The sequence below is a fragment of the Mastigoproctus giganteus genome, chromosome 7 (assembly GCF_048544385.1).
Source record: "Mastigoproctus giganteus isolate SK-2022 chromosome 7, ASM4854438v1, whole genome shotgun sequence".
In the NCBI taxonomy this organism is placed as follows: Eukaryota; Metazoa; Arthropoda; class Arachnida; order Uropygi; family Thelyphonidae; genus Mastigoproctus; species Mastigoproctus giganteus.
Window position 1 is genome coordinate 53,189,074 of NC_143581.1, and position 26,055 is coordinate 53,215,128.

A 26,055-nucleotide genomic window follows, 5' to 3' on the forward strand; every position below is an offset into this window, starting at 1 on the left:
TGCAATCACATCTTGCTTAATATACTAAAAGATTCTCTGGGCAACAACCACAGCTTGGTGCTGAAAGTATACCAAGTTGTTATCGGTCTAATATTATTAAGAGTAAATAAATGAAAAAAAATAATGTGCCTGGAAACTTTTTGGTACGCCAGTATTTGTACATTTTAACTAACTAGTTTGAACTGTTGAGCTTTTACATTCCCCCATATAAAGTGTACTTTCTTTATGATACAAATACGCGAAAATCAAATTAAAAACCTTTCTGTTTGCTATACCCTGTCTTCAAAGAACATCCAACTGTCCCAGCAGTACAATCAGCTCCAGTGAAGTCAGCTTCTAATGGTCCCCATTCGAAAATAGGACTTTTAGGCACTTAGGACAGGTGAAGCTCAAATAGTGGCGAGCGTTTCAGGAGTGACATTATTTGGTTTACTCAAGCATATTCCGTTTCTGAAAGGCTCTGACCCTCAGAGTAGCTTCTCTCGTAAAAGCTATCGTTAGGTAGGTCCTCTGACTGTTGACCTCTGCTGTTAGCTAAAGAAATAGATTTTTGGTAGCTGAAGAGCTGGCGTTCAAGACTATAGTTTTCTGACTGAAGAGCAGCTATCTCACGTCTGCAAAAGAAAAAAAATCAAAAAATCAATAAAAAAATAATATATATTTTATTTTTCGAATAATCATAAAGAAGTGAGCGATGGCAAACAAGGCGAAGGTGGATAGTTTCTTATTACTAAGTTAACAGCTTTTAATCGAAATAGATAAAATAAATATATTTTTTAAAGTTTTGGAAATGGTCAGAACGTTCAATAGCAATTGATATGCGATAAAATGATATTTGGGAGATTTGGTCAGTGCAAAATAAAGATAGAAATGGGTTGGTTCACATTTAGTAAGAACATTGATAACAGTTATTTAATAAAACTCGAGGCAGTAAGCAGAGGAGGAAGTAATCAGTGATATATTTTTTAATGTGCAGTTATTTTATGTTAAATGCGCTAATTACAGAAGAAGGAAAAAAATTTGAAATGATTCAACGAAGTAAAGCTTATATAGCATCAGCCATACAAAGCAACGAAATGTAACCCTTTTTATCTATTTCATCTAAGTATCTGTTCAATCCTCTTTATTATCATAAACATAGTAGAAGAGGTTGGGTAGTCATACGTTTCAACGCAGGCATTTAAATAATTTGAAAAATTTTGCTTCTTTGCATTCATTTTCTGTCTTTGGAGACAGTCTGATCCCTCTAGTGACAGAAGCCGACTTTCAGACGTTAAGGCTTGTGCTTATTCTCACATTCAGAGGCCACGATTATCACAGGTAAATCGCTAATGTCATTTTATATTAAAAAAAAAAACAACTCCAAAAAAAAAATATTTTTTGTCTAAAATACAGGGGGGCATCATGAGAGCTCTTTCGTGATTTAGGCCCGTTCCACATGAACGAATTTCTCAGTACTTATTATTATTATTATTACAAGTTAATGAAACCATACAGTAATTATACATAGGACTGAATGGGGGTTTTAACACGGGGACCGCACAACGTTAAGATTTTAGTAACATGCTGAAATTAAACTTTTTTTTTTTTCTTTGCAGTCGCAGAAGTCCCTGTCAAATCTGGTCATCATCATCAGCCATTTTAAATCCACTGCAGGATGAAGACCTCTCCAGCAACTTTCCAGTTCCTTCTGTTTTGTGCGATGGCTATCTGTTTTACTACCCACGAACTCGTGAATTTCATCTGTCCATTTCCACTGTTGTCGTCCAGGTTTTCTTTTAGCTCCTCTTTGGTACCATTCCGTTATTTCATCTGTGTTTGCTTCCTAATCCATGTGTTTCTCTTCTTATCTAACAGTCTGATTCCTAGTATAATTCGTTCTGTTCTTCGCTGTGTAGTTTTCAGCTCCTCTTCCATTCTTTTGGTAAGTGTCCAAGTTTCAATTCCATAAGTATAAGGGAGTATACGTTGGTTCATTATTTTACGTTTCAGACAAACTGGGATATTGCTCCTCAATATGTGACTATATTTCCTGAATGCTATCCATCCGAAATTTATTCTTCTCTTGACTTCCAGCCATTTATCATTATTACAGCTAATGATTTGTCCCAGATAAGTATATGAATTTACCTACATTTTCAATTACTGCTCCTTCAATGGTTATATCCCTTTCTGTGGCATACTTGTTCATCATTACTTTTGTTTTAGCCATATTCATCTTTAGTCCGAAATCCTTACTAACTCTGCATAACTGATTAAGATTTTCCTCTAATTCTTTGAGATCATAGTTTATGATCACAATGTCATCTGCAAATCTTCAATGGGTTAGGTACTCTCCATTCACATTGACTCCTTTCTGCGACCAGTCTAATCTTCTGAAAACTTCCTCAAGGGCAGTTGTAAACAACTTCGGAGATTATGTGTCTCCTTGTCGAACTCCTTTCTCAATTTTAAATTTGCTACTGTCTTTGTCTAGTCTAATAAAGGAGGTAGCGTTCTCATATATTTTCTTCAAAATCATAACGTATGAGGTATCTATGCCTTTCCAGTGCCCGAAACTCCAAATCTGGTACCAAAGCATAAGTGAGTATATAGATGATGACTGGCCGGTTTGGTTCCCAGCTGTTTATTTATTCATTTATTTAATTTTTGATTTGTCACCTTTTTTGCCACACTACCGATTCACTGTAGTGTAGAATTTTGTGTATGACGTAATGCATTTTGTGGTATGTTTACTACTCGTTTCAGACGAAGTTTACACTCGAGCGGATTTCGGAGGTTACACTCCTCTCGGAGTATTCCGTTATCAAAATTATGGAAGGTTTAGCAAAGAGGGTCTTCAAAAAAATACGGGGTTTCACAGACCCGTCATCGGAATCAAGGTATGCATGTAATGATACAGCCAAGCAGAATAAATCGATGGAGGGGATTTCCCCCTTTTCTAATGGAAATGTGCATCCTAGAATGATGTAGGGTTTTAGGCGCATCAGCAACTTAGGACATATTGAGCCGTATATAACGTCTGTAAACTGCGCGTGTTCTATTTTCGATTTGCTTTCACTGGACGAAAACTCGAGTTTCAGGGAGGGAAAACCATGCTACCTTCGCCTGAGACTGACTAACTCGGCGAAGTTGTGAAAAAAGATCCATAAAATTTTTTCGCGTCATTGACAGATTCGAACAGTATAATGAGAAATTCTAGGAGCCTGTTAACGCAATGTTCAATCAGTTTGGTGTGACAAGCAGTGGGAAAACGAAAATGAGAGTAGGAACATGTTATGAGCGTAATGGCTGCGTTGAATATAACAAACAACCATACAGAGAAATACAGTGGGACAGTAAATAAAAATGTCTTAAATTGCGCGATTTTACTTTCCAGATAATGACTGGAACTTGGGGATTGATCAATCACTCATACGCCAGCAACACTTTTATGGATTGAATGACCGTTTTCTACATTAGTATTTTATAGAAACAGCAAGAGGAAACAATACTTTTGATCTAATTATCAACAGTGATTATTCGCTGTTGATAATTAGAATCATTAAGAATCTGCAGGTAAAAGATCCACTGGGTGGCAGTGATCATAAGGTGGAATTTACTTAATGCCATAACTACTGTGAAGGGTTTTTGATTTCATAAGGGTGACTACAGTGGTCTCAGACAAAGTCTCTAAATGGGAAGAATTCAGGGAAGAAATCGTTTGAGCTACTACGCTTTTCATACCAACTATAATATACTGTGTAAGGCTTAGACCAAAACTGACGTCAGATGAAGTGATAAGAGTTGTGGCAGGGAATAAAAATGCATGGGATGCATATAAATTATTAGATGATACGGCCTTCTCATAATCTGCCTATGATAGATAACTACTAGTCAGCGACCAAGTGACAAAGGAGGTTAGATAAGCTACGGCCGACTACTCATTGACAAACAATGCAAAGCAAATCCGTAAAGACTTCTTTCCTTATATTAACAGTAGAAGGAAAAGGTTTAATCACATTTCTCCACTTGAATGTGGATGGTTTAACTGTTGATGGCCCTGTTCAAGTTGCTGATAAACCGAATAGGTGTTTTGCATCTACATTCACACATAAGGAATTCTTCAGGGAAGGATATGCCAGAAGTTTATTAAACTCTAACAAGGAGCTAAATGGTTTCATGAAAACTGAAAAGAATGTGGAAGAGAAACTGTTGAAGCTAAACGTAAAATAGGTGCCTCATAGGATATATCCAGTTATATTAAGGGAGGCAGCAAAGGAGGTAAGCTAATCCGCAGTCATAATTTTGAGAATATCTGCCTATTGATTCAGGGGACGTCCCTGTGGACTGGAGATGTGTCCCAAAATCACAAATGGCGATCAAAAGCTAACTAAGACCTGTTAGCTTAACTACTGTTCCAGGCAAAATAATGGAGTCACTGGTTAAAGGAGTAATGCAGGACAATGTAGACAGGAATTCGACTGTACTACAGTCACAGCACAGATTTGTTAAGGGGCGATCTTGTCTGCCCAATCTGATTTTATAATGTGATGCAGTAACAAAGAAGCTTGATGCAAAAAAAATTTGATATCATATATTTGGTATTCAGGGAAGCTTTTGATACTATTGCACATGAAAGACTGCTGTATAAAATTGGAGAAGTTTGGCATTATGGACAAGTTACTGCTATGATTAAAGGGATGGATGCATGGGCGAAGACAGAGTGGTTATTAATGGACACTGGACTTCATGGAATAATACCATTAGTGTAGTGGAGTTCCCCAGGGTTCACTGCTGGACCCACTGTTGATTTATTAATGATATTGATGATGGTATATTCAGGCTTAATGTCTAACTTTGCAAATGATACAAAGGTTGGCAGGGCAGTTAATGACAGTAATCAGGGTAATTTGCTGCAAGATGTAAAAAAGTTAGGCAGATGGGTTGAGAAATGGCAGTCGAAGTTTAACGTTGACAAATGCAAGGTACTGCATAAAGGTAGCAAGTAATCCCAGATTAACATACCAACGGTGTGGTACTACATTCAGGGTAAGTTGAAATGAAAAAGATCTGGAGGAAACTGTGCAATCAGATATAAAGTTTTCTGGGCAATGCATACAAGGCTGCCAGGCCAACTTATGGGGTTTGGTCAATGATGTACAAGAACTTTGCTAGCATGGATCGGGAGGTAATTATCCTATTGTACAAGGCAATGTTTAGGCTACACCTTGACTGTTTAGCTGCTGCTTTATAACTTTTTAAGTAGTAGCATCATTTGCTGTACTAATACTTCTGTTTCAGTTGACTGTAGTGCAAGGTCACGTGAATGCTAAATATTTTTCTGTTCTTGTAATCTCTCTATATTGTAAACTTCTCTAAGCTTATGTGGTCATCCTACAGTATAAACATAAAATTTATTTATTATTTTACTTAGTGCGAGACCAACCCAGAGGGTTTAGCTTCTAGTAGAAAAATTAATCTTTCAAAATTAAGACATTCTGATCTGTTAACCGGTTCTTTTTACAGACCTCACTAACTCAATATCACGCTACATTTTTTATCCACTGGATGTGCTGCTTTTTTTTTTCTTTTTTTTTTTAATTTATATGCTTCTTGATCAAAAGCATAAAAGATTAACTTAAATTTTAAACTGGAAGTAGTTTCCAGTTTCTGGTGGACCGTTGATTATTTTCTCATTGCATTCATCGCTGGGGGAAATATCCTCATCTCCGAAATTAATAATTGATTTTGTTCCACTGCTACTGACGAAATCAGTTTACATCCACCTTCAAAATCCACGAGTGCACGTCTTTTCGGAGTGTATGTTTTACTTCTAATCAAAACAGAGAGCTTAAGATGGAATGTTCCTTCAATGGCAACTAATGAAGACTACTGATAATAATAAAACTCATTTTAAAAATAAATGCCTCAAATTTGTTAAACTATTTTATCTAATTCGCCAAAAATTCAGATGTCTTTTCATAAGCAAAATAATTCCTTTTGAGTTTAAATAAACAGCAACGTTTGAGAAACGTAGCACGGAATGTAAAAGTATTCAAAGTGTGTGTGTGTCATGTAAATTAAGTAGTGTTGTTACAAATTTACATGCAAAAGCTACACTTAATTATCATGTAATTAGGTTGCGCTTAATTACTCCGGTGTCGGAGGTTAAGTACTTCGAGAATAATTTCGCCTTGAAGAACAGCAAACATTTTATTGTTATTGTCATGAACGTACCGGATTAAAATGGTCTCCTGTTGAATTCATTCTTTCTTGGTATCTCGCCGATGTTTTCTCTGTTTTTTTTCCGTATAGACTAAATGAAATTGTAACGTTTCAAAAAATGAGAATTTCTATATAATGTTTTAATATTTTTCATTACATGACGATGTCAACAAAACCGTAACATTTCAGCCTTTCCTCAGTAGTCTTTTCAATACGCATTTTCGATAATAGCTACAAATGACTACTGCATTGAGATTTTCTGTGTTTTTTTTTTTTTAGTAAGGCCAAATGTTTATTACAATCATCATTTATAAAAGTGACCATCTTTAATTAAGGCTGAACGACCCACCTGTCGCTTGTTGAAGTAGCCTTACGATCAGGAATGGAACGTACAAGTCAGTCTCTAGTAAGTGTGACATGGTTTTATTTCATAAATTCAGGGTTTCATCCCAAAACGTTGGTATGATACAAAAACATTCAGCCTTTTAATTATTTGTATTCAGGTCATATGATACTAATAATTTAAAGGCAGAAACACACTTATGAGGGACACATTAGGCGATTAACTGAAAAAGTTTCTGGCTATCTCGCCCCCACCTCCAACCAACCTTCCAAAGCACGATGGTTTCGCAAGTGGTATATTGGACTAACTGCAACTACCACTAAATTGTGTGGAAGAGATTTTAGGTCGATTCAGATTGGCATGGAGAAACTCTTATGGACCTTTTTTATGCTGAAAAACGGTAAAATTATAACTGGTTAACTACTGAGGTATATCGTCAATCCAGAAACTGCCAAAAGTTCGTCCTTAAAGCTTATTCCGAAACCTACCACAGAATATAAGCAATTTTACAGCAATGACACCTCAAAGTTTCAGTTGGTTTGGTGTTAATTCTAAGAAATCCAACACTGGGCAAAACTTCGGATACAAACGTACCCGAATAGTTGTTTTAGTTCCATTCATTTCATTATAAAGCTCTTTAAAAGAAAAATAATTTGTAAGATGTATAAAACTTAATGATTTCTGCCTTGTAAACTGAACAGCGATAAGAGTATATTACCCAAAATTATATACCATAAATAATCATGGTTATGATTTTATTACGTTTATATAAAAATATTTAAATATATACTTTTAAAAATTAACAGTGCATGGGACTGTTAATAGGTGTTAAACCGAATATGAGAAAATAAATATATATTTTTATTGGTTGGATGATAATTCAGTAGCTAGAGAGCTAATTTAGGGATTCCAAAACACCATAGAACAAGTATAATCACTTCAGTTATTTATTTATGGAAATCTGCAAACTTACTTCATTTGGTGGCACTGCAACCTGCATACATCATCATATTTATGATAGGTGGCACTGAATAAAAGAAGGGCTTCCAACCATTCGACGTGTACCGTCAAAAATTTGTTGTCTACATACGCCGACGGTGGTTCCTTTAGCTAGAAGAAAAATAAACAAATAGAAACATCCATATATTCTGTTATATTTTGTGCACGCATAAGAAGAATATAAATACTTCTAATGCACATATTTTAACTAACTCACGCTATTTATATTTCCAAATATTAGGGATGTTTATTTAACCGCGTTTAAAGCTTAAACTGTTTTTGGAAACAAATTATAAGTCCCTTTAGCATACAATTCGAAAAATATTTCAAAAAGGGGAAAAAACAAGAATAAATATTCTGGAATGAAATGCAACGATGGAACCATTCTTCGATGGCTGTTTTGACTTGCATGCCAAAACTCAAACGACGTCTGATTATATATTTTTTTCAACGGACTGTAAACATAAGGGCCAAGTGGTTACAAATCTGGACAGTCAGCAAGGTGCCTCTTTTCAAGTGTGGGCGTGCGTTATCATAAAGCAGGATTATTTTTCTCTTGCATTAAATGCTGAGGTGCAAGCAGTTGAAAGTTTCAGCATACCAGTCCCAGTTAATGTTGGCATCGATTCTTTAAAGTCCTCAGCAAAAAACCAAGGTGGTCTGAGAAATTGTTACCATACCTTTTCTTGCAGAAATTTAGGATCGAAATTTTTTCGCTCTTGAAATCAGAGGTTATTTCCTCTACATACTGAAAAACTCCGTTTCAAAATGATGGCGGCAAGACTCATCTCCTGAAACAATTTTATTCAAAAATTCGCAGTCCTTTTGTGATAGCATAACAAGTGTTCAACAAACTGAATAACTGCACGCTGATAACTTTTGGACGTACCATTTTGAAATGCCATATGAAACAGGTCTTGTCATGAGTTAGTACAGATGTGCTTAACTACGGTCGGCTCAATTTACTGGATTTCTCCGCCAACGAAAGAATTTTGAAAATAACAGATAATCAAATCACATATCCAAGAAGTGAAATATGCAACTATAGCTTCACACGACATTAGTCTGCTTCAAGGTTGTTCAAATATAAGTATGCACCTAACGTTTTGATATTAACATTAGTAGTGGCAAATGATGCAAGAAAGCAAGCTTATACAGCATCAGCCAAAAAAATAAAATAAAATAAAAATAAATAAATAAAATAAAATAAAAAACGAACACTTCCCATTCCACTTATTCATTCCCTCCAATATTTTGTCTAGTTCTTCCTTGAATTCATTTAAGCATACTAGTTTCTGAATTTAAGCATACCAATTTCTGCAACAACAGATGGAAGTTTGTTCCAGCAATCAACACCCACTGGCTAAAGGAAAACTTTCACACATTATTCTGCTACACTCCTTCCTCAATTTGAATTTATGCACCCTCATGTGTGTAGCCTGAGCAAGAGGATGAATCCCATTACCACTGAGCTTGCTCAATCCATACATATATGTAGCCTGAGCAAGAGAAAGAATCCCATCAGAATTGAGTTTGTTCAATCTATTCAAAGCCTTAAACACCACACCTCAATCAGATCACTTCTCAGGGGTCTAGACTCCAGACGCTGCAGTTTGTAGAACTAAAGCCTTTCTTGGTAAGAGCACCCCTTTGTTCCCCTTCACCAATCACGTTGCCCTTCTCTGTACTTGTTCCAGCAGCTGTACGTCATTCCTAAAATGGCACCAGACTTGCATGCAGTACTCAACAAGTGGCCTGACCATTGCCTTATACAATCGGATAATCACCTTAGCCCTGCTAGCAAAATTTCTGTATATCACTGACAACCCCATGAGCTGTCCAGGCAGCCTGTCAGAGAACTTCATATCCAACCGCACAATTAATCCCAAGTTTTTTTTTTTTTTTTTTCATTTTTCATTACCCTGAGTGTAGTAGCCACAGTTGGAACGTTACTCTGGAGGTTACTACCACCCATAGGCAGTACATACTTAGGATCCGTCAATGTTAAACTTCAATTGCCACTTCTCAGCTCAACTTTTTTTTTTCTAGATCCTGTTTCAGTATCATACCCTCATTCCTGTCATTAAACACCTTCCCAACTTTTGTATCATCTTCAAACTTGGATATTAAGGCTGATATGCCTTTATCAATATCAGTAGTAAATATAAGAAAAAACAATGGGCCCAACACCGAACCCTGGGGGGGAGGCTCCATTACCAACCCGAAGAGCAATATTCATTGATTACCACTTCTCCCACCCAAACTTTATCCATAGCAGAAACTGTTCCAATCTGTACAGCAGTCTTTTATGTGCAATAGTATCAAAAGCTTTTCTGAAATCCAGGTACATGATATTAAAATTATTTTTTGCATCCAGTTTCTTTGTGACCACATTTTAGTATTCAATCAAATTGGTCAGACAAAATTTCTGTATCTAAAGTACAATTGCAGCCTTGTCAAGATGATTTGGCATTACTTCCTTTACCAGTGACTCCATTATTTTCCCTGGAATGGAAGTTAAACTAACAGGCCTGTAATTACTCGTATTACCCTTTGATACCCCTTTGTGAACTGGGGATACATTCGCATATCTCCAGTCCGCAGGGACCTCTCCTGAATCCAATGTGGCTCTCATAATTATGGCTAAGGGTTTGCTTACTTCCTTCGCTGCCTCCCTTACTATAATTGGAGAGATTACATCCATCACAGGTGCCTTTCTTATGTTTAACTTCGACAATTTCACTTCCACTTTCATCTAGATTATTACAAAATCATTTAGCTCCCTTTTAGATTTTGATAAACTTCTGGCACCCTTACTTTAAAGAATTCCTCATGTGTGAGTGCAAAATACTCAGTCAGTTTGTCAGCAACTTGAGCCGGATTATCAATAGTCGAAATACTTATATCAAGTGGACCAATCTGATTCTTCCCCTTCTTTCTAGTGTTTACATAAGTAAAGAAGTCTTTGCTGTTTTTCTTTATATCCTTCACCAAAGATTTCTAGTAATCTGCCGTTCCTTGCCTGACCTCCTTTGTGACTTGACTACAGGCTAGTTTATATCTACTATAGGGTTGTGTGGCGCCCAATACAATATATGTATCCTATGATTAAGTCCTTGAATGCCGTCCATTTAGAATTTGCTGATAGTTTTTTTTTTTTTTTTGTTGGCGCATCGTCTTCTGTGGCCATAATGCACCTCCCAAAGTTTTTGTATTCACTCTGATCCAAGCCCGAGGCGCGATTCGAACCCGCGACCTTTGGGTTGCCGGGCAGGCATTTTACCCACCTGGCTAGCCCGGTCGGCTTTGCTGATAGTAACATCATCAGTTGGTTGTACTGCGTAGAATTTAACAACTGTAGTCACCTTTACGAAAGCAAAAACCCTTCCCTCTATATTTGATGGTAGTTACATCTTTAAGTAAATACCAAATCTAATCCTAAATCACTAAGTATCACTGTGGTCACTGCCACTTAGTGGTTCTTTTATCTGCAGAATCTTAATGCGTGAATAATTACTGCTGATAATCAGATCAAGAGTATTACTCCCTCTCGTTGCCTCTCTGACATGCTGGTGTAGAAAACAGACATCCAATAAATCCACAAATGCGTTGTGTGTGAGCGACCAACCAACAAGTTCCAGTCAATATCTGGAAAGTTAAAATCCGCCATTATAAGACATTCTGATGTATGGTGCACTATCCTCGTGAGTAGCACAGTTGGCAGAATTGCCGTCCTTCCCACACTGGGTGGAATAAACCCGAGTTCGAGTTCCGTCGATGAGGTTAGAACTTTTTATGGGCCTTTTTCACAACGTGGCTGTCAGTCTCAGGCGAGGGTAGAATGGTGTTTCTCCCGGAGCAAATTGAAAATACCATAGAATACACGCAATTTACAGCCAGTATATACGGAACAATATGGTCTTATTCGCTGACGCTCCTAAAATCCTCCAACAACAACTGCCCACTTTATTTCTCTGTACAGTTGTTTTGTTGTACTCATCGGAGTCATTAGGCCTACAACACATTCCTACAGTCATATTTGCTTTCCCAGTGCTTATGTCACACCAAAATGTCTCAACATTACACTGGCCACCCATGTACACTGGATGCACTGCCTTAGATTTTATGTGCTTCTTAACTAAGAGAACACACGCAATTTACAGAGGATATACTGTATACAGAGCAATTATGGCCTTAGTCGCTGATGCTCCTAAAACCCTACTATTACTACAGCAGAGTGCACGTTTTCTCGACTGTATGGCTATAGGAGTGGAGTTGTTCTGCCTTCGCTGTATCCCGAAATCAAGCATAAGGTCATGCATAGGACCATCTCTCTTCATGCCAAGTGAAAGAGAGAGAGAGAACAGTAAAAATAATATCACTAAAACACCCTTCCTATATTCCTTTGTGGCTTTCACATATTTGGCTCTCTTAGAAAAGACAACGATTCCAAAGCAGTTGGTCAGTGGATTCTTTAGACCGTGCAAATTACATCGACTTTCTAATGAAACATTGGACTTGTGAACGAATATTTTTCATTTGAACTTCTATATATTAGCGTTCAAACAAATTGAAGGGGAGAAGAATAATGAACGAATTATCAAGGCAAAATGCAAAAAAAAGTAATTAGGACGACAATCACTTGAAGCGGCCGAAGTAAAAAAAAATGTCATCAGTCCATTTTTATTTACACATCATTAAAATCTTGAACCAACAGCAACACAATGTGATTCGTTTATTTACTGAATGAGAAAAATAGAAAATGCTCTCGGGATTCTTCGCAATAAAAAATAAATTACCTAGAAGATAAATCTTCAAACGTTTTCAATTTCAGAACCTGCTATTCGCTTGTGATTGAACTGATAATTTCTATTCGTAGTACTACTAAAAAAAATAATAAATAAATAAAAAGAAAACATCAGAATATCAAAACGTTGCAGTTTAGTTTACAACATGGATCACTAATTTATTACCAGGATTTCCATTAAAGTCCGTTAATAAGTTAAGGAATTTAATGGGCGAAGGTAACCTCGCAATTTGCCTTACGTTTTGGAATCTAGTTAATTAGCAATTTAACTGTGCTGGCAAGCGTTTGGCTGCAGCCATTCACACGTCAGTTGCAGTGTCTAAACTGTGGCAGCAGTGTGATCATTTATTTCAATGAAATGGAGAGTTCAGACAAATTAGAGATTTCGTAGAGAGGGAAGTGATTAGATGTAAAAAGGCGGTAGCATCGAAGTCCACGGAAGTCGTTAATTGTGATTACACGGCATTGTGAAGATAATCCACTAACACACCAGCAAGATATTGACTATGGGTAAAGGTAACGTGTTGAGGTGGAAAATGATACTATAATTACTTGCTAAGCGCGATTTATGGTAGTGATTTTATTTATTAACTTTTGAGTGATATAAGTAATGTTTCACTTCAATAAATTGCATAAAAAACAAAAACGAATCAAGGAAGCCAAGCTCATACTGAGATTTGACTCTTCAGAGTACCACCCTTCAATTACCTCTGCCATAAGACTATAAACACGCTAGTTATTGGTGGAGAGGTACTTTTTTTTTTTTTTTGAAAAGTATGTTAAAAAAACGCATGACTGCATATACTCCAACAGTTTTTTTTACCAAAGTTTATATTAAAATCAAAAAAAATTCAAAACTAAAATTAATTATTCATTACGCATTAAGTTATATACACTCTTACTAATTGAACATCACATCATATTGAGGATGTATGAAACTGGTGTGGGGGGGGGACTAAACTTTTTTTTGTTTCCCTGAATAGAAAATATATTCAATTATCCAGACTTGTAAAAACAATAATCATGCTTATAGGATGAGAATACAAGAGATTAATTCTAGAATAATTTCCCAGAGTACTGTATACTAATTTATCGAAATGAAACATTATTTTGGTATTAAATTTTGTTAACCTTCATTATTTAGTACACCTGATGGAATCGGTTTCTGGAAAATGTAGTCCCAAAAAAAGAGCTAGATTTTCAGATAAGAAAAAATCTCAGAGTGCAAAAAAGTGAAAAATCAGTGTATTCCGTGTTATAGTTATTAACAAAAACAGGAACAGAATTAAATCATGCATTTTTAATCTCTTTAGCATAATGAAAACTTCACTGGTGGTGTTTACTCAAGTTACCGAGATTAGCATTTCCGAGAGAAAAAAAAAAAAAAAAAGGAGGGAGGGGAGAAATGCATTTTTTGCTTATTTTGTTAACATTTCAGAGGGACTGCAAGAGAAAATTAAGTTTACACACTGACACTGAAACAAAACAAAAAAAAAAAGCCTCATGCTGGTTTACATTTCTTGTTCATCGTTGATGTAATTAAAACAAGACATTAAGTACAGAAGGAAAGAAGTAACAGGCTACACAATGTTACTTGGGGTCTGTAACTTTTCAGTAGTAATCTTTCTTTAAGAGAAAGAATTTTGTAGAAAAGCTGGTTTTTCCAATATACAGTGGTGGAAAAAAAAACTGCATCACTTGTGATTTTTGCAAATAATGTTTTGCACTGCATTGTGGGTTGCAGAAATGTTCCAAATGCATTTTTTAGATGGGATATATATCTCTGTGAATGAAATCCAATAAAAAGACTCCAACTGATATATCTAATTGCCATAAATATCTTCCCAAAGGGTAAAATGCGTAATTAATGGAAATATGAGAAATCATGCAAATGGCAATCATGACAACCAAACATACATTTTACTGCATTTACGTGTACAAACTGATAGTATTATGTACTAATAAGGTGTAATAGTATTATGTACTGTAAATCAGCAAAATAAGTCCTCAATATTTTGTTGTTCCTCCTCGAGCTGCAATTACGGCCTTATAACGATCAGGCATAGAGTTAATCAAATTCTGGATATACAGTTGCCCAATTTCGTCGTACCACATCCTAACAATGCTCTCCTGCAGCTGAATCTTGCTTGATGGCTTCTTCTGAGCAATTTTAGACGATATTATGTACCAGCAATTTTCAATAGAGTTCAAACCTAGACTGTTCCCGGGCCAGTCCAACACTGTAATGTCGGCATTTCTGAGGTATGACTGCACCTTAAGGGAGAAAAACGAGGGAAAACATTGGTGTCAGTATGTTTTAAGCCCTGTGAAACAAGAAGCAAAATCACCATTAAATCTAAATAGCATAAAACTTACCAATTTTGCTGTGTGGTAAAGTGCTGAGTCCTGTTGAAAAATGCAGTTTTGGACGTTTGTGTAGTGATCCAGTAACGGGTTTCAGGCACTCCAAGATAGCAGTGTGGGTTTCTGCATTCACCGTTCCGTTAATAAACTTAATTCGCCCCAACCCCTTTGCTTATTATGCATCCTCAGACCGGCGGGAAACTTTATAGTCGGTGTTATGCAGTCTGGATAGTATGCCTCCGATTTTCGTCTTCTGACATATCGCTTCACATCCGAGCCATGCAGGTTGAATTTCGATTCATCAGAAAAGATGACGGTGTCCCATTGCTCTTTTGTCCAGGAAACATGTGTTTTTCCCAACGCACTCCCATACAGATCTAAGCTGAATAGCATGACCTCCCTACATACGTTTCCATTTAATTCCAATGAAATATTTAATAGGTTATCCATTGACTTTCAGAAGCTGCGCAAAGACAAAACCTACAGATCTTCCTCTTTTGCAGATATACAAATGTATGTCTGCCCTCGTCAAACTTTAGGTGATATTATTTCGGTGATGCTACATTATCCACGTATTATTGCATTTATGTATTTTAATAAGAGGCTTTTTTAGGCCATGTATTGTATTAACCCATTGGAGAACTCTGTAAATATTATGCCAATATTTATTCCATTTTATCATGTAACCTTCTGGTCCTCATGTGGTCCTTGAAGTTGTCACAGACATTCTCTCAGATATGTCAGACAAGATGTACTTGCTAACTGGAAGTCTAAAACGCTGATGGAACTGATATTCGGGTGACACTCAAGTCAAGTGGACACAATTTCGGCGAAGTCCGGACGGTCAGTGACGGCCAAATCCTCTGCTTGCACCTTCACGATGGTGGGACTGTTAGGAATCCTGGGTATAACCTCCATGTACAATTACATGGTGAGTGACCACCCAGGTGTGAACCAACGTTAAGCAGGGGTCGAGGTGTGGTGTCCACACCACATGGAGGAATGCCGCCCCTCTATGTTACCAGGCAGTACTAGGTGGTAGATGACTCTCATCAACCGGTGCAATACCACCACTTTGCTTACCGGAGGCTTGAAGTGGTGGAACCCATGTCTCTAGAGTTAAGTTAAGTTAAGTTAAGCTAAGTTTAGTCTCTAGAGCTAAGTTCCGGTAAACCCTTCCCCATCTCTTCCATCATGCAGTATGATTGATGACTTTTGAGGTTATGATGAACATCGTGGCGAGATACAATATTCCTTACATTTCGACGGTACAGCTCTAAAACGGTGTCCGCAGGCCGGCCGCTAGTTAGTACACCGGAATGAAAGTATTGGTAACTCTCTAGGAGGCTTCCGGATCAGCTAGTGTATAGTCTTGCTAGCTCTACTCTGCCAGATAAGGACTGTAGGGAGTCCGAGTAGTGTGTATGCGGGAAGCATTGTCGAGGCCACGTTATGTCAAGGATCTGGGTATATTCTTACCATGTGTATGCCATATCCAAAAATTTCATTACTTCATACAGCATGTCCCACCCACATTTTCTTACTATTGAATACACCATGAATTATCAAACTAATAGAGCAAGCTTATCTGCGAAAATATCTAAACCTCCCAAGCACTTCCTAATTCATTTCACAAATATACATGGTCTCAATTCTAATCTCAATGATGTCCATTTCCACTTGCAGTCTGCCAAACCCCATGTACTTTTTTGACAGAATCTCAGTTATCGGTTGATTCAACTACTGCTCATCTCAGGTGCCCAAATTATTCGCTGTATGATTGCTTTCGCCTCAAAGGTGCATATGTCCGTTCTGATATTCCCTGTCAGAGATTTGGCAATTTGGAATCTCCTCTCTTTGATCTTCTCTGGCTTAAAATCTCTCTACCTCATTTTTTCAAATTCATCTGGTGTCTCTACCGTTCTCCCAACTCCACTAATCACTTGGAGCTCTTTGACTTCCTCTCTTTGCAACCTGACTTTCTCCAGTCCAACTTTCCTAACAGTGTGGTAATTTTCCTTGGTGATTTTAATGTTCACAACTCCAGCTGGCTTCCGTTTTCTAGTCACACCGACCCAGCTGGTCGAGATGCTGAGGCTTTTGCAATTACTAATGACCTTGCACAGATTGTTCATTTACCTACAAGAATACCGGACAATCCTAATCATACAGCCAACACGCTTGATCTTTTTCTCACAAACAACCCTTCTAAGTACACGGTCGAAGTGAGTGGTCCTTTAGGCACTTCAGATTACAACTTGGTGATTGTGTCTTCTCCAATGGAGCCTTTATCTCATGGCTATTCCCAACCTTATGTTGTTTGGCATTACAAGAATGCAAAATTGATGACCTCCGAGATTTCTTTTCTTATTTTCCTCGGTCGGATTACTGTTTCAAAACTTCTGATGTCAACGTTTGCTCGGATCATGTCAGTGCAATTATTTTTGCAGGAATGGAATCCTTTATCCTACACTCCACTTTAAAATCTCGTCCTTTATCTAAATCTTGGTTTTACAATAAATGTGCTAAGGCTGTTCAAGAGACGAATGTTGCATATCGTAATTGGATTGTTTCTAATTCTTCAGTTTCATTTTCTGCCTACATCAAAGCTCGCAACAATTGTAAAGCAGCTATTAATCAGTCCAAACTAGAGTTTGAACAGGCTAAGAGTAGAAAACTTGCTTCTTGCCCTAATGGCAGCCGAGCATTCTGGTCTTTTGCCAAAGCTATTGGCCGCAACTTTTGCCCAACTTTGCTCCCACCTCTGTCCAAACCAGATGGTTCTTTTGTCACTTCAGCCAAGGATAAAGCTGACCTGCTAGCATCCCATTTTTCTTCCAACTCATGTATTAATGATTATTGGTAAAACACCTCCCACCATTCCCAACACGTTCCATTCAATGCCTCCTGTGGTCTTCCGTCAAAAGGATGTCAGGATTTTGAGGAATGTTGATGCTAAGAAAGCTCCAGGTCCCGATGGTATTTCTCCACTTGTTCTCAAAACCTGTGCTCCTGAACCTACTCCTATTCTCTGCTGCCTTTTTTCACTTTCTTATTCCAAAGGTGTTTTTCTTTCTGCTTGGAAATTTGCTCATATCCAGCCAGTTCCTGAAAAGGGTGAAAAATCCCTCCCATTCAATTATCGTCGCATTGCAATTACTTCTACTCTTTCTAAAGTAAAGGAGAAATCAATTAACCGCCAACTCTTAAACTACCTAGAAACCTTTCGTCTGACCAACGATCGCCAGTATGGATTCCGTCAGTGTCACTGGTGATATTCTGGCTTATGTTACCCATTTATTGACTCATTCAATGGAAAGGTTCGGTGAAACACAATTAGTTGCTCTTGACATCTCAAAGGCTTTCGATCGTGTTTGGCATAAAGGTCTTCTAAACAAGCTTCCATCTTATGGTTTGCCAACTGTTTTTAGTAATTGGTTATCCAGTTTTCTCTCTGATCGGACACTGAGGGTGATGGTAGATGGCTCTCTGTCTTCTAACTTCTCCACTAATGCCGGTGTCCCCCAAGGTTCAGTTCTTTTCCCCACTCTTTTCTTCTTGTATATTAATGATCTTCTTCCATTGACTGGAAATCCTATCCATAGTTTTGCCGATGACAGCACATTGCATTCTACTTCCCATTTTGAGACACCTTGTCCTGCTCAATCAACTTCAACTTCTCGAAAATCTGCTACCAATTCCTTAAATGCCGATCTTCGTGTAATTCTCCAGTAGGGCAAAGACAACTTAGTTGATTTCAACCCTTCTAAAACTCAGTCTTGTCTTATATCTCGCAAAAACGATTCTTCTGCTCCTATGTTTATCTTTGGTGACACTCCGATTTCTAGGCAAAATGATATATCTCTTTTGGGGATAACCCTGACTTCTAATCTCTCTTGGCACAAGCACATTACAAATATTGCTTCATCTGCATCTAAAAAACTTGGTTTTCTCTTTCGCTCTCGGCGTTACTTTTCTTCCAAACAACTGCTCACTCTGTATAAATTGCAAATCCGCCCTCCCATGGAATATTGTTCCCACATCTGGGGGAACCACCCCAGATGTGGGAACAATATTCCATGGTGGTTCCCCCAAAACCTCTCTCAGGCTTCTTGATTCCATTCAGAAGAAGGCAATTAGGTTAATTAATGATTCATCTCTAACAGAGTCTCTCCACTCGCTGTCTCATAGACGTACTGTTTCTGCTGCATGCCTCTTCTACAGATACTTCCATGGGCACTGTTCTTCTGAATTGGCTTCTATAATTCCCGCTCTCTTTCTCTCTCTCTTTCAAAACAGTCCGAACACGTGCCGCCACCAGCCAACATCCATTTACTGTCCAACTCCAAACTCACAGAACCAACATTTCATCTTCCTCGTTTATTCATTCAACTGCCGTTTTCTGTTTCTGGAAAAACCTTCCTTCATACGTATTTCCTGAAAATTACAGTCTACAGAAGTTCAAGTCCAATGTCAACAAATATCTTCTTTCGTCTTCTCAACCTCCAACTCAAGCACAGTACTAAGTACTATAGGTTCTAATACCTCTCGTGTTTGGGGTTTACATAAAAAAAAAAAAAAAACAGTGCCCTCTACCTAAATAGCTGTAAAGGGACATTTCTTTGGAAATACACTGATATTAATAACAATAATAATAATAATTTAGGAATATAGAGAGTACGTATCATATTTTTTGGAACCACTTTTTTGCACAGAGACATTCTTCATTTCGAACCTGGTAATTTAAATCTAACAAACTGTATCTGTCCTCTAGTTTTTCTGCTTTTATTGATCGATATATATGGAGTCTAAACCCCCCCCCCCCAGAAAATCGTTTGTGCCATTCGAATATCTCGTAGACGATACAGACTTCCTACAAGCTTCTTTTAAAATTTGTATTTCAGTATGAGTTTCCTCAATTTAACTAGAAATTTCATATTTTGCTACTCACAAAATTGTTTTCTGACATTTTGATGTTGTAGAAGGGCAAATAAAACTTTAATCTTGTAAAATATTAAATAACTCAAAGAAGCACTCTTATACAAAGTGTTATGAATTAGGAATATTATGAATATTGAAATGCTACAATTACACAATTAGTTACCTCAATACATAAACTTAACACAGCATTGGAATGTTTCGAGATTTTACTAAATCTCATCATCAGGCATGACAAAACAGGGCCAGAAAGCAAAAAATTGGAAAAATAGGACACAGATTTTGCCATACAAAAGCATAAGGCGTTTTTATCTTACTTTACTAAGCCTGAAGACGAGATTTAGTAAAATCTCAACACATTCAATATGCTTTGTTCACGTACTGAAGTGATCAATTGTCTAATTGTAGCATTTCAATAAATTAACGTAAGTAAATAGAATCTCACACACAACAAATTGGTTTGTTTTTTTTTTTTTTTGTTACAGCAGCGCTTTAAGTGGCCATTTCTGACATTTTACAATCGTGTCTTGTTCTTTCATAACATACAACGCTTAAACTTAAAGCTTAACGATAACAATACAGTCTCTTCCATTCTCTGTCAACAAAGTCCCATTTTTTTAATGAAATTATGTATTTCCTGAAGGTAAAATTCCAGTAATATTAAAACAATTCACCGCACCGAGATTCTCTAATTCTACAAATTTTAAAACAATTCTCTCTTGATCCATCATATCAGATGGACCATGAGGGTAGTGACCGATACAGAACTTCCCATAGCAAGGTTACAATTTTTAGCCATAGCAGGGTTACAATAAAGAAAGTACCGTTTTTTTTATTAGTTTTACCATTAAATCTTTCTTAAAAATACAAGTTTTGATCCATAAAAAACAGTGTGATTTGATTACACCAATTAAAATGAATTATTCCCATCAAGCCTACCAACAGAGAGAGAGGGGAACGAATGCAGGTAGTTATGGAATCCAAATTAAGCTAAATATTTTATCGAAGCTTGGTCAAATTTCCTGAGTGAAGTTTCCGTTAATGCTCGCCAGTCATCAAAATTTTTCGCAATCAGTCAATGAGAGGCGAACAAAAAGAACTGAACGAATCAAATTCCGATCGGAACTTTGGAATCTGGCGCTGGTACTTAAATATTCAAAGCATCTTAATCATTGTTAATGAATTGTTTTTTTAAACTCAGAGCGTGCAGTGCTATATATGGGCTTCGTGTGCATTGATTATTTATGCTCAAAGTTGGTTTTCACTCACTTCTTCGCCATCGCAGTAGCACAGTGGTTATCCTCAATATTCTAACAACGGGTGGGAAAGAACTGAGTTCAATCCCGCTTATGACGCCAGGAATTTTTATGGGCTTTTCACAACGTGGCTGAGTTAGTCGATATTGGGCGAGTTCTTTTCTCTAGAAAATTCTCCTTTTTCATTCATCAAACAGACAAACTGATATACCTAACTTATTTCTTCTGTTCTGCAACAACGAAAGCAGATGCAACATGAAAATGAGACTTGCTGATCGGTTTGATCAGCGAATAAAACAGGTTTTGTCAAGATTTAAACATGACAGTACAGCAGAATTAGTTATTCGAAATTTCAATTAACAGAAAATTTTTTTTCGATTTAATTTTTTCCCAACATTTCACTCTAACTGACACATTTAATATTTAAAATCAAAATCATGATTTCAATAACATTATGAACGAGGAGAGAGTAAATTTTAACTATCTCACTTCTTGTCTAATATCAATATGATGCATACGAGTATCCAAAATGTGCCCGGAATTTTACTAAACGTTTAGTGAGTTAACAGTTGGGTTTACCAAACTAATCACCTTCAAAATGCCTTCCTTCAGCGCGCGCACACTAGCTCCATTGATCTTCCCAAGCTTTGAAACATTCTTTAAAAACGTGTTTTTTTTTTTTTTTTTTTTTTTTTTTGTTTTTTTTTTACGCGCACGTAGGGCTGCTTCCGCGCTTTCTTTGAGGTTATCCACTGTAGCGAAATGACGACCCTAAAGCCCCATTTTCAGTTTAGGGAACAGCTAGAAGTCAGAGAGTGCAAGGTCAGGGGAGGAGGCTGCTGCATGACCGTGATTTTTTCGCAGTCAAGAACTGCTGAACTGCCGTCACCGTGTGACTGGGTGAATTGTCGTGGTGCAGGATCCAGCCATCCTTAGGCGCCTCCGTAGCCAGGTGGGAAGGAGCAGCAACGCGTAGCATACGCTTCTTGATTAGACAGAGGTTCAAGCCCGTTGGCGCCTCCGTAGCCAGGTGGGAAGGAGCAGCACACGCTTCTTGATTAGACCGAGGTTCGAGCCTGTCACCACCAAATACGGAGGATGCGGAAAGGTCAAGGAATGACCACCGCATATCCCGGAGCAATATGGCCTTAGTTGCTAATGTTCCTAAAAACCAAATCACACAAAAAAAGCCATCCTTCCATTTTTGAGGTTGTCTTCGCCTCATATTCTCACGCAAACTTATCAAAACCTCAACGTAATAGGTTTTGTCAACATAGCAACCTCAACATAGCAACAGCAATGCTTCTCTCGTACACACAAATTTGTGGTGCACTATGCCCTCATCGTCGAAAGGAACAATCAGCACGACTTTGTTGCTCGAGACTTCTCAGGACGTGGGAACATTTTTCTGTGCAATTCGAATGATTTTACCTTCGTCTCAGGGTTGTAGGCGAACACCAAACTGTCATCCCCAGTGATCACTTTTTTTTACGCAGTTCGGATCCTGCATCAATTGCAATGGCTTTCCTGCAGATCACATGATCATCTGACAGCAAGCATGACACAAATTTTGTACACATGCGACACATCCCCAATTTCTTGCGTCAGGATTGTGTGCAACGAGCCTATAGAACCACTGCGAGAGGTTCGTCTTCCAACGTTTCTTATCCGTTTTTAAACCGATTAAACTACTCGTAAACTGCTGTTTTCTTCAAAGCATCATCTCCATAAACTTTCTGTAATGCTTGCAGCTTCTCTGTAGCACTTTTCCCAAGTTTAAAGTACTTAATGTTAACACGCTGTTCAAAGTACGACATGAAATCAATCAGCTGTGACACACGAGTGCAGTGGTCAAGCCAGTTCACACTTGGCATGGGCGCACACCATGGTCAACGTCAACGCCCCATGAAACCTTACGGCCGTAACGCAAATCATTTAAATACCAGCGTACGATTCCAGGAATTTTTTGAAAGTGCGACGTAAATATTTCACTGTATAAAACAAAAGGCTACAAATTCGTTATTATGTGAATTACTATTAACAAAAAACGTGTAAAACTAAATTTGTACGATTAAATGAATGAAGATGCAGGCGATTCGGGTTATTACATATTTCATACATAAAATATTGTAATTGTTTTAAGCTGTATAGCAAGTAGCCAACAGTAGATAATATGATTAATTATATAATAAATGAAAATCACTGTAATTTTCCATTATTAATTTTTTTTTGCTTATGCAGTATATAAAATATACTGCAGATAACTGTATTCAAAATCGATTGTCCGAAATACCCTCAGATCTAACCGGTTCAGATATCTGGGATTCTACTGTACTTCCTTTTAAACTAATATAACTTATGTTTAAAATATAATTTATCGATGCATTCAGCTGTTATCCTCAGTCTCCAACGTAGGGACTGAGGACGGGGTTATGTTCTGTATACCAGGTTGAAGGGAGGATGTGTTTGAAACAGTTCTTTCGACAGTCAGCTGCAGTGGTACTGGGTGTAGAGTTAAATTAAGCTCATAAGCAACTCGCACTAGTTCTGTGTTGCTGTGTGGATCACGCTTAGGAGGGAGGAGGCGATTCTTGTTCAAATAGCGATTAAATTCTGGAGTCATGTATCAAAAATGTAGAGGAAGGGTCGTTTTAGTTTTTATCGCGGTGTTACTGCGTTTAATTTTTTGTAAAGTCTGGTTTAATTTGTTGCAATTATACAAAATTACTTCGAAATACGAAATTCTCCCATTAGATTTCTAGTTTTTCATATTGTCTCTCTTTGCTTTCACGCTTTATAATTGTTTTAGGCACAATGTAATTGAGTGCACTGTCGTGCAAGTATTGCAATAAATAAAGAAATGATCCACGCAGAGCTGAGCAAGTAATGATAGTTTCCGAAATATTCTTTCGTGTGCACAACGTCAGCTCTCATCTCGCTGAACGCACACACTCTATCATACTGGAGTGGCACCTGTGTTATCTAAGGAAGTTTTTGATGCGTCAGTTCCCGAGATTATTCCAGTTAGATGAGCTCCACCTAGAATGGACGATCGATCGTGAGCCACAACACACGATATGTAAACCGCATCAGTTTACAGACAAAATAAAAACTATTTTATTTGTGGGACACGTCTCCAGTTGACAATTTCTGTAGAAAATCAAAGCGGAGAATGTGGAGAGAGGCAACGAAAAATCACGCATTCATAATTTTTTTAAGGTAATATTATTAAAATGTAGAAGCACGTTTTTACTCTATTTTAATCGTCATTACTGATACTAATACTAGTATTAGGATTAGCCACTACTTACTGATATTACTAGTGGAAAATGTTGCAAGAAAAAAACCTTCCCGCTTCACCTATCCATCCCTATCCTAATAGTTTGTCTAGTAGTTCTTCCTTAAATTTAATGAAACCATCCAATTCTACAATAACAGATAGAAGTCTTTTCCAACAATCAACCACCCACCGCTCCTTCCTCAATTTGAATTTATGCCCCCTCATGTGCATAGTCTGAGTAAGAGAAAGAATCCCATCAGTATCGAGCTTTCTCAATCCATTCAAAGACTTAAACACCTAAATCACATCATTTCGTATATACCGTCTCCAGACGGGGAAATTTGCAGAAATGAATCCTTTCTTCGTAAGAGCATCCTTTTGTTACCATCACCAATCTCGTTGTCCTTCTCTGTACCCTTTCCAGCAGGTCTACATCCTTCCTAAAATAAGGCCTCCAGACCTCTATGCAGTATTCAAGGTGTGGCCTGACCATTGCCTCATACAATGGGATAATCACCTCGTTGTCCCTACTAGCAAAATTCCTGTATATTATTGACAAAGCCTCATGAACTGTCTTGGTAACGTGTGTTTGCACTGTTCACAGAACTTCATATCTAACAACACAATTATCCCCAGGTCTTTTTCATTTTTCATTGCCCTGGGTATAGTACCATACAGTGGGTACGCTAACCTCGGATTACTGCAACTCATATACAGAACCTTGCACTTGTCAATGTTAAATTTCGAGTGCCATTTCTCAGCTCATCTGCTTAAATTCTCTAGACTGTGTTGCAGTAGCATACCTTAATTACTATCATTAACACCCTGCCAAATGTTGTATCATCTGCAAACTGAGACGTTAAGCTTGATATATCTTCATTAATATCATTAATAAATAAATAAAACAATGTGCTCGGCACCAAAGCCTGTGGTACTCCACTAATACCATTAGTCCACTAATACGTGGACTAATGGTATCACCGCGAAGGGCAGTGTCCTTTGATAATCACTCTCCGTCTTCTCCATGCAACTATCCCTTTATACATAGCACTAACTTTCCCTTAATACCACACTGCTCCAATCTGTACAGCTGTCTTTCACGTACAACGGCATCAGAAGTTTTCCTGAACTGGATATGCAATATTTTTTTTGCATCCAGTTCCTTAGTTACCGCATCACATTTTTCTAATCAAATTGGTCAGACGTTACCCTTAACAAATCCATGCTGTGATTGCAGTATAACTACATTCCAGTCTAGATTCACTTGAGTGGAAGTAGACAAGGATGTGGTATTCTGTTCCTGAATTTGGGTGGGTGTCCATTTCCTAGTGACTTAAAAGGGGTTTCTTTAAAGTTAATTAGATGACCGACAAATGTATGAAATTAATGGAGTTAGCGTCATCTAAGAAAACGTAAAACATGACCGTAATTTTTGTATTCCGAAGAAAAAAAGGGGGAGAGACTTTCTAATGACGAAAAAGGGTACTGAAAAAAAAGTTTTCTACTCAGACTCAAAAATTAAAGAAACTAGTTCACACATAGGAAAAGCAAAACACAAAACCAGATAAGGATTATCCTGTGAGAGGGACAACCGGATATTAAATTAACTCAATTTTTAATCATTTAAATTTTTAAAAATAAAGATTGTTATTGTAATTAGCAGTAGTAGTGGTCGAAAATAATGCAAGGAAGCAAGCTTATGCAGAATCAGTTTAAAAAAAATAAACGCAACCCACCTCATCTGTCCATCTTGTCTAATAATATGTCCAATTCTTTCTTAAATTTATTCAAACTACCCACTTCCACAACACCAGATGGTGGCTTATTCCAACAATCAATTGCTCTCTGTCTGAAAGCAAAT

General features: G+C 37.4%; 1 protein-coding gene across 1 annotated transcript in view; it reads right to left on the reverse strand.

Moving 5' to 3' along the window:
- Positions 1-211: 211 nt before the first annotated feature.
- LOC150082896 (uncharacterized) overlaps positions 212-26,055 on the reverse strand; it is a 58,783-nt gene continuing 32,939 nt past the window's right edge. Inside the window, exons 3-4 of the mRNA XM_090376898.1 lie at positions 7,524-7,660; positions 212-614 (exon numbers count right to left, since the gene is read on the reverse strand). Of these exons, the coding sequence (XP_090233024.1) occupies positions 434-614; positions 7,524-7,660 (318 nt within the window). The 3' untranslated portion in view covers positions 212-433. The remainder of the gene's footprint in view (positions 615-7,523; positions 7,661-26,055) is intronic.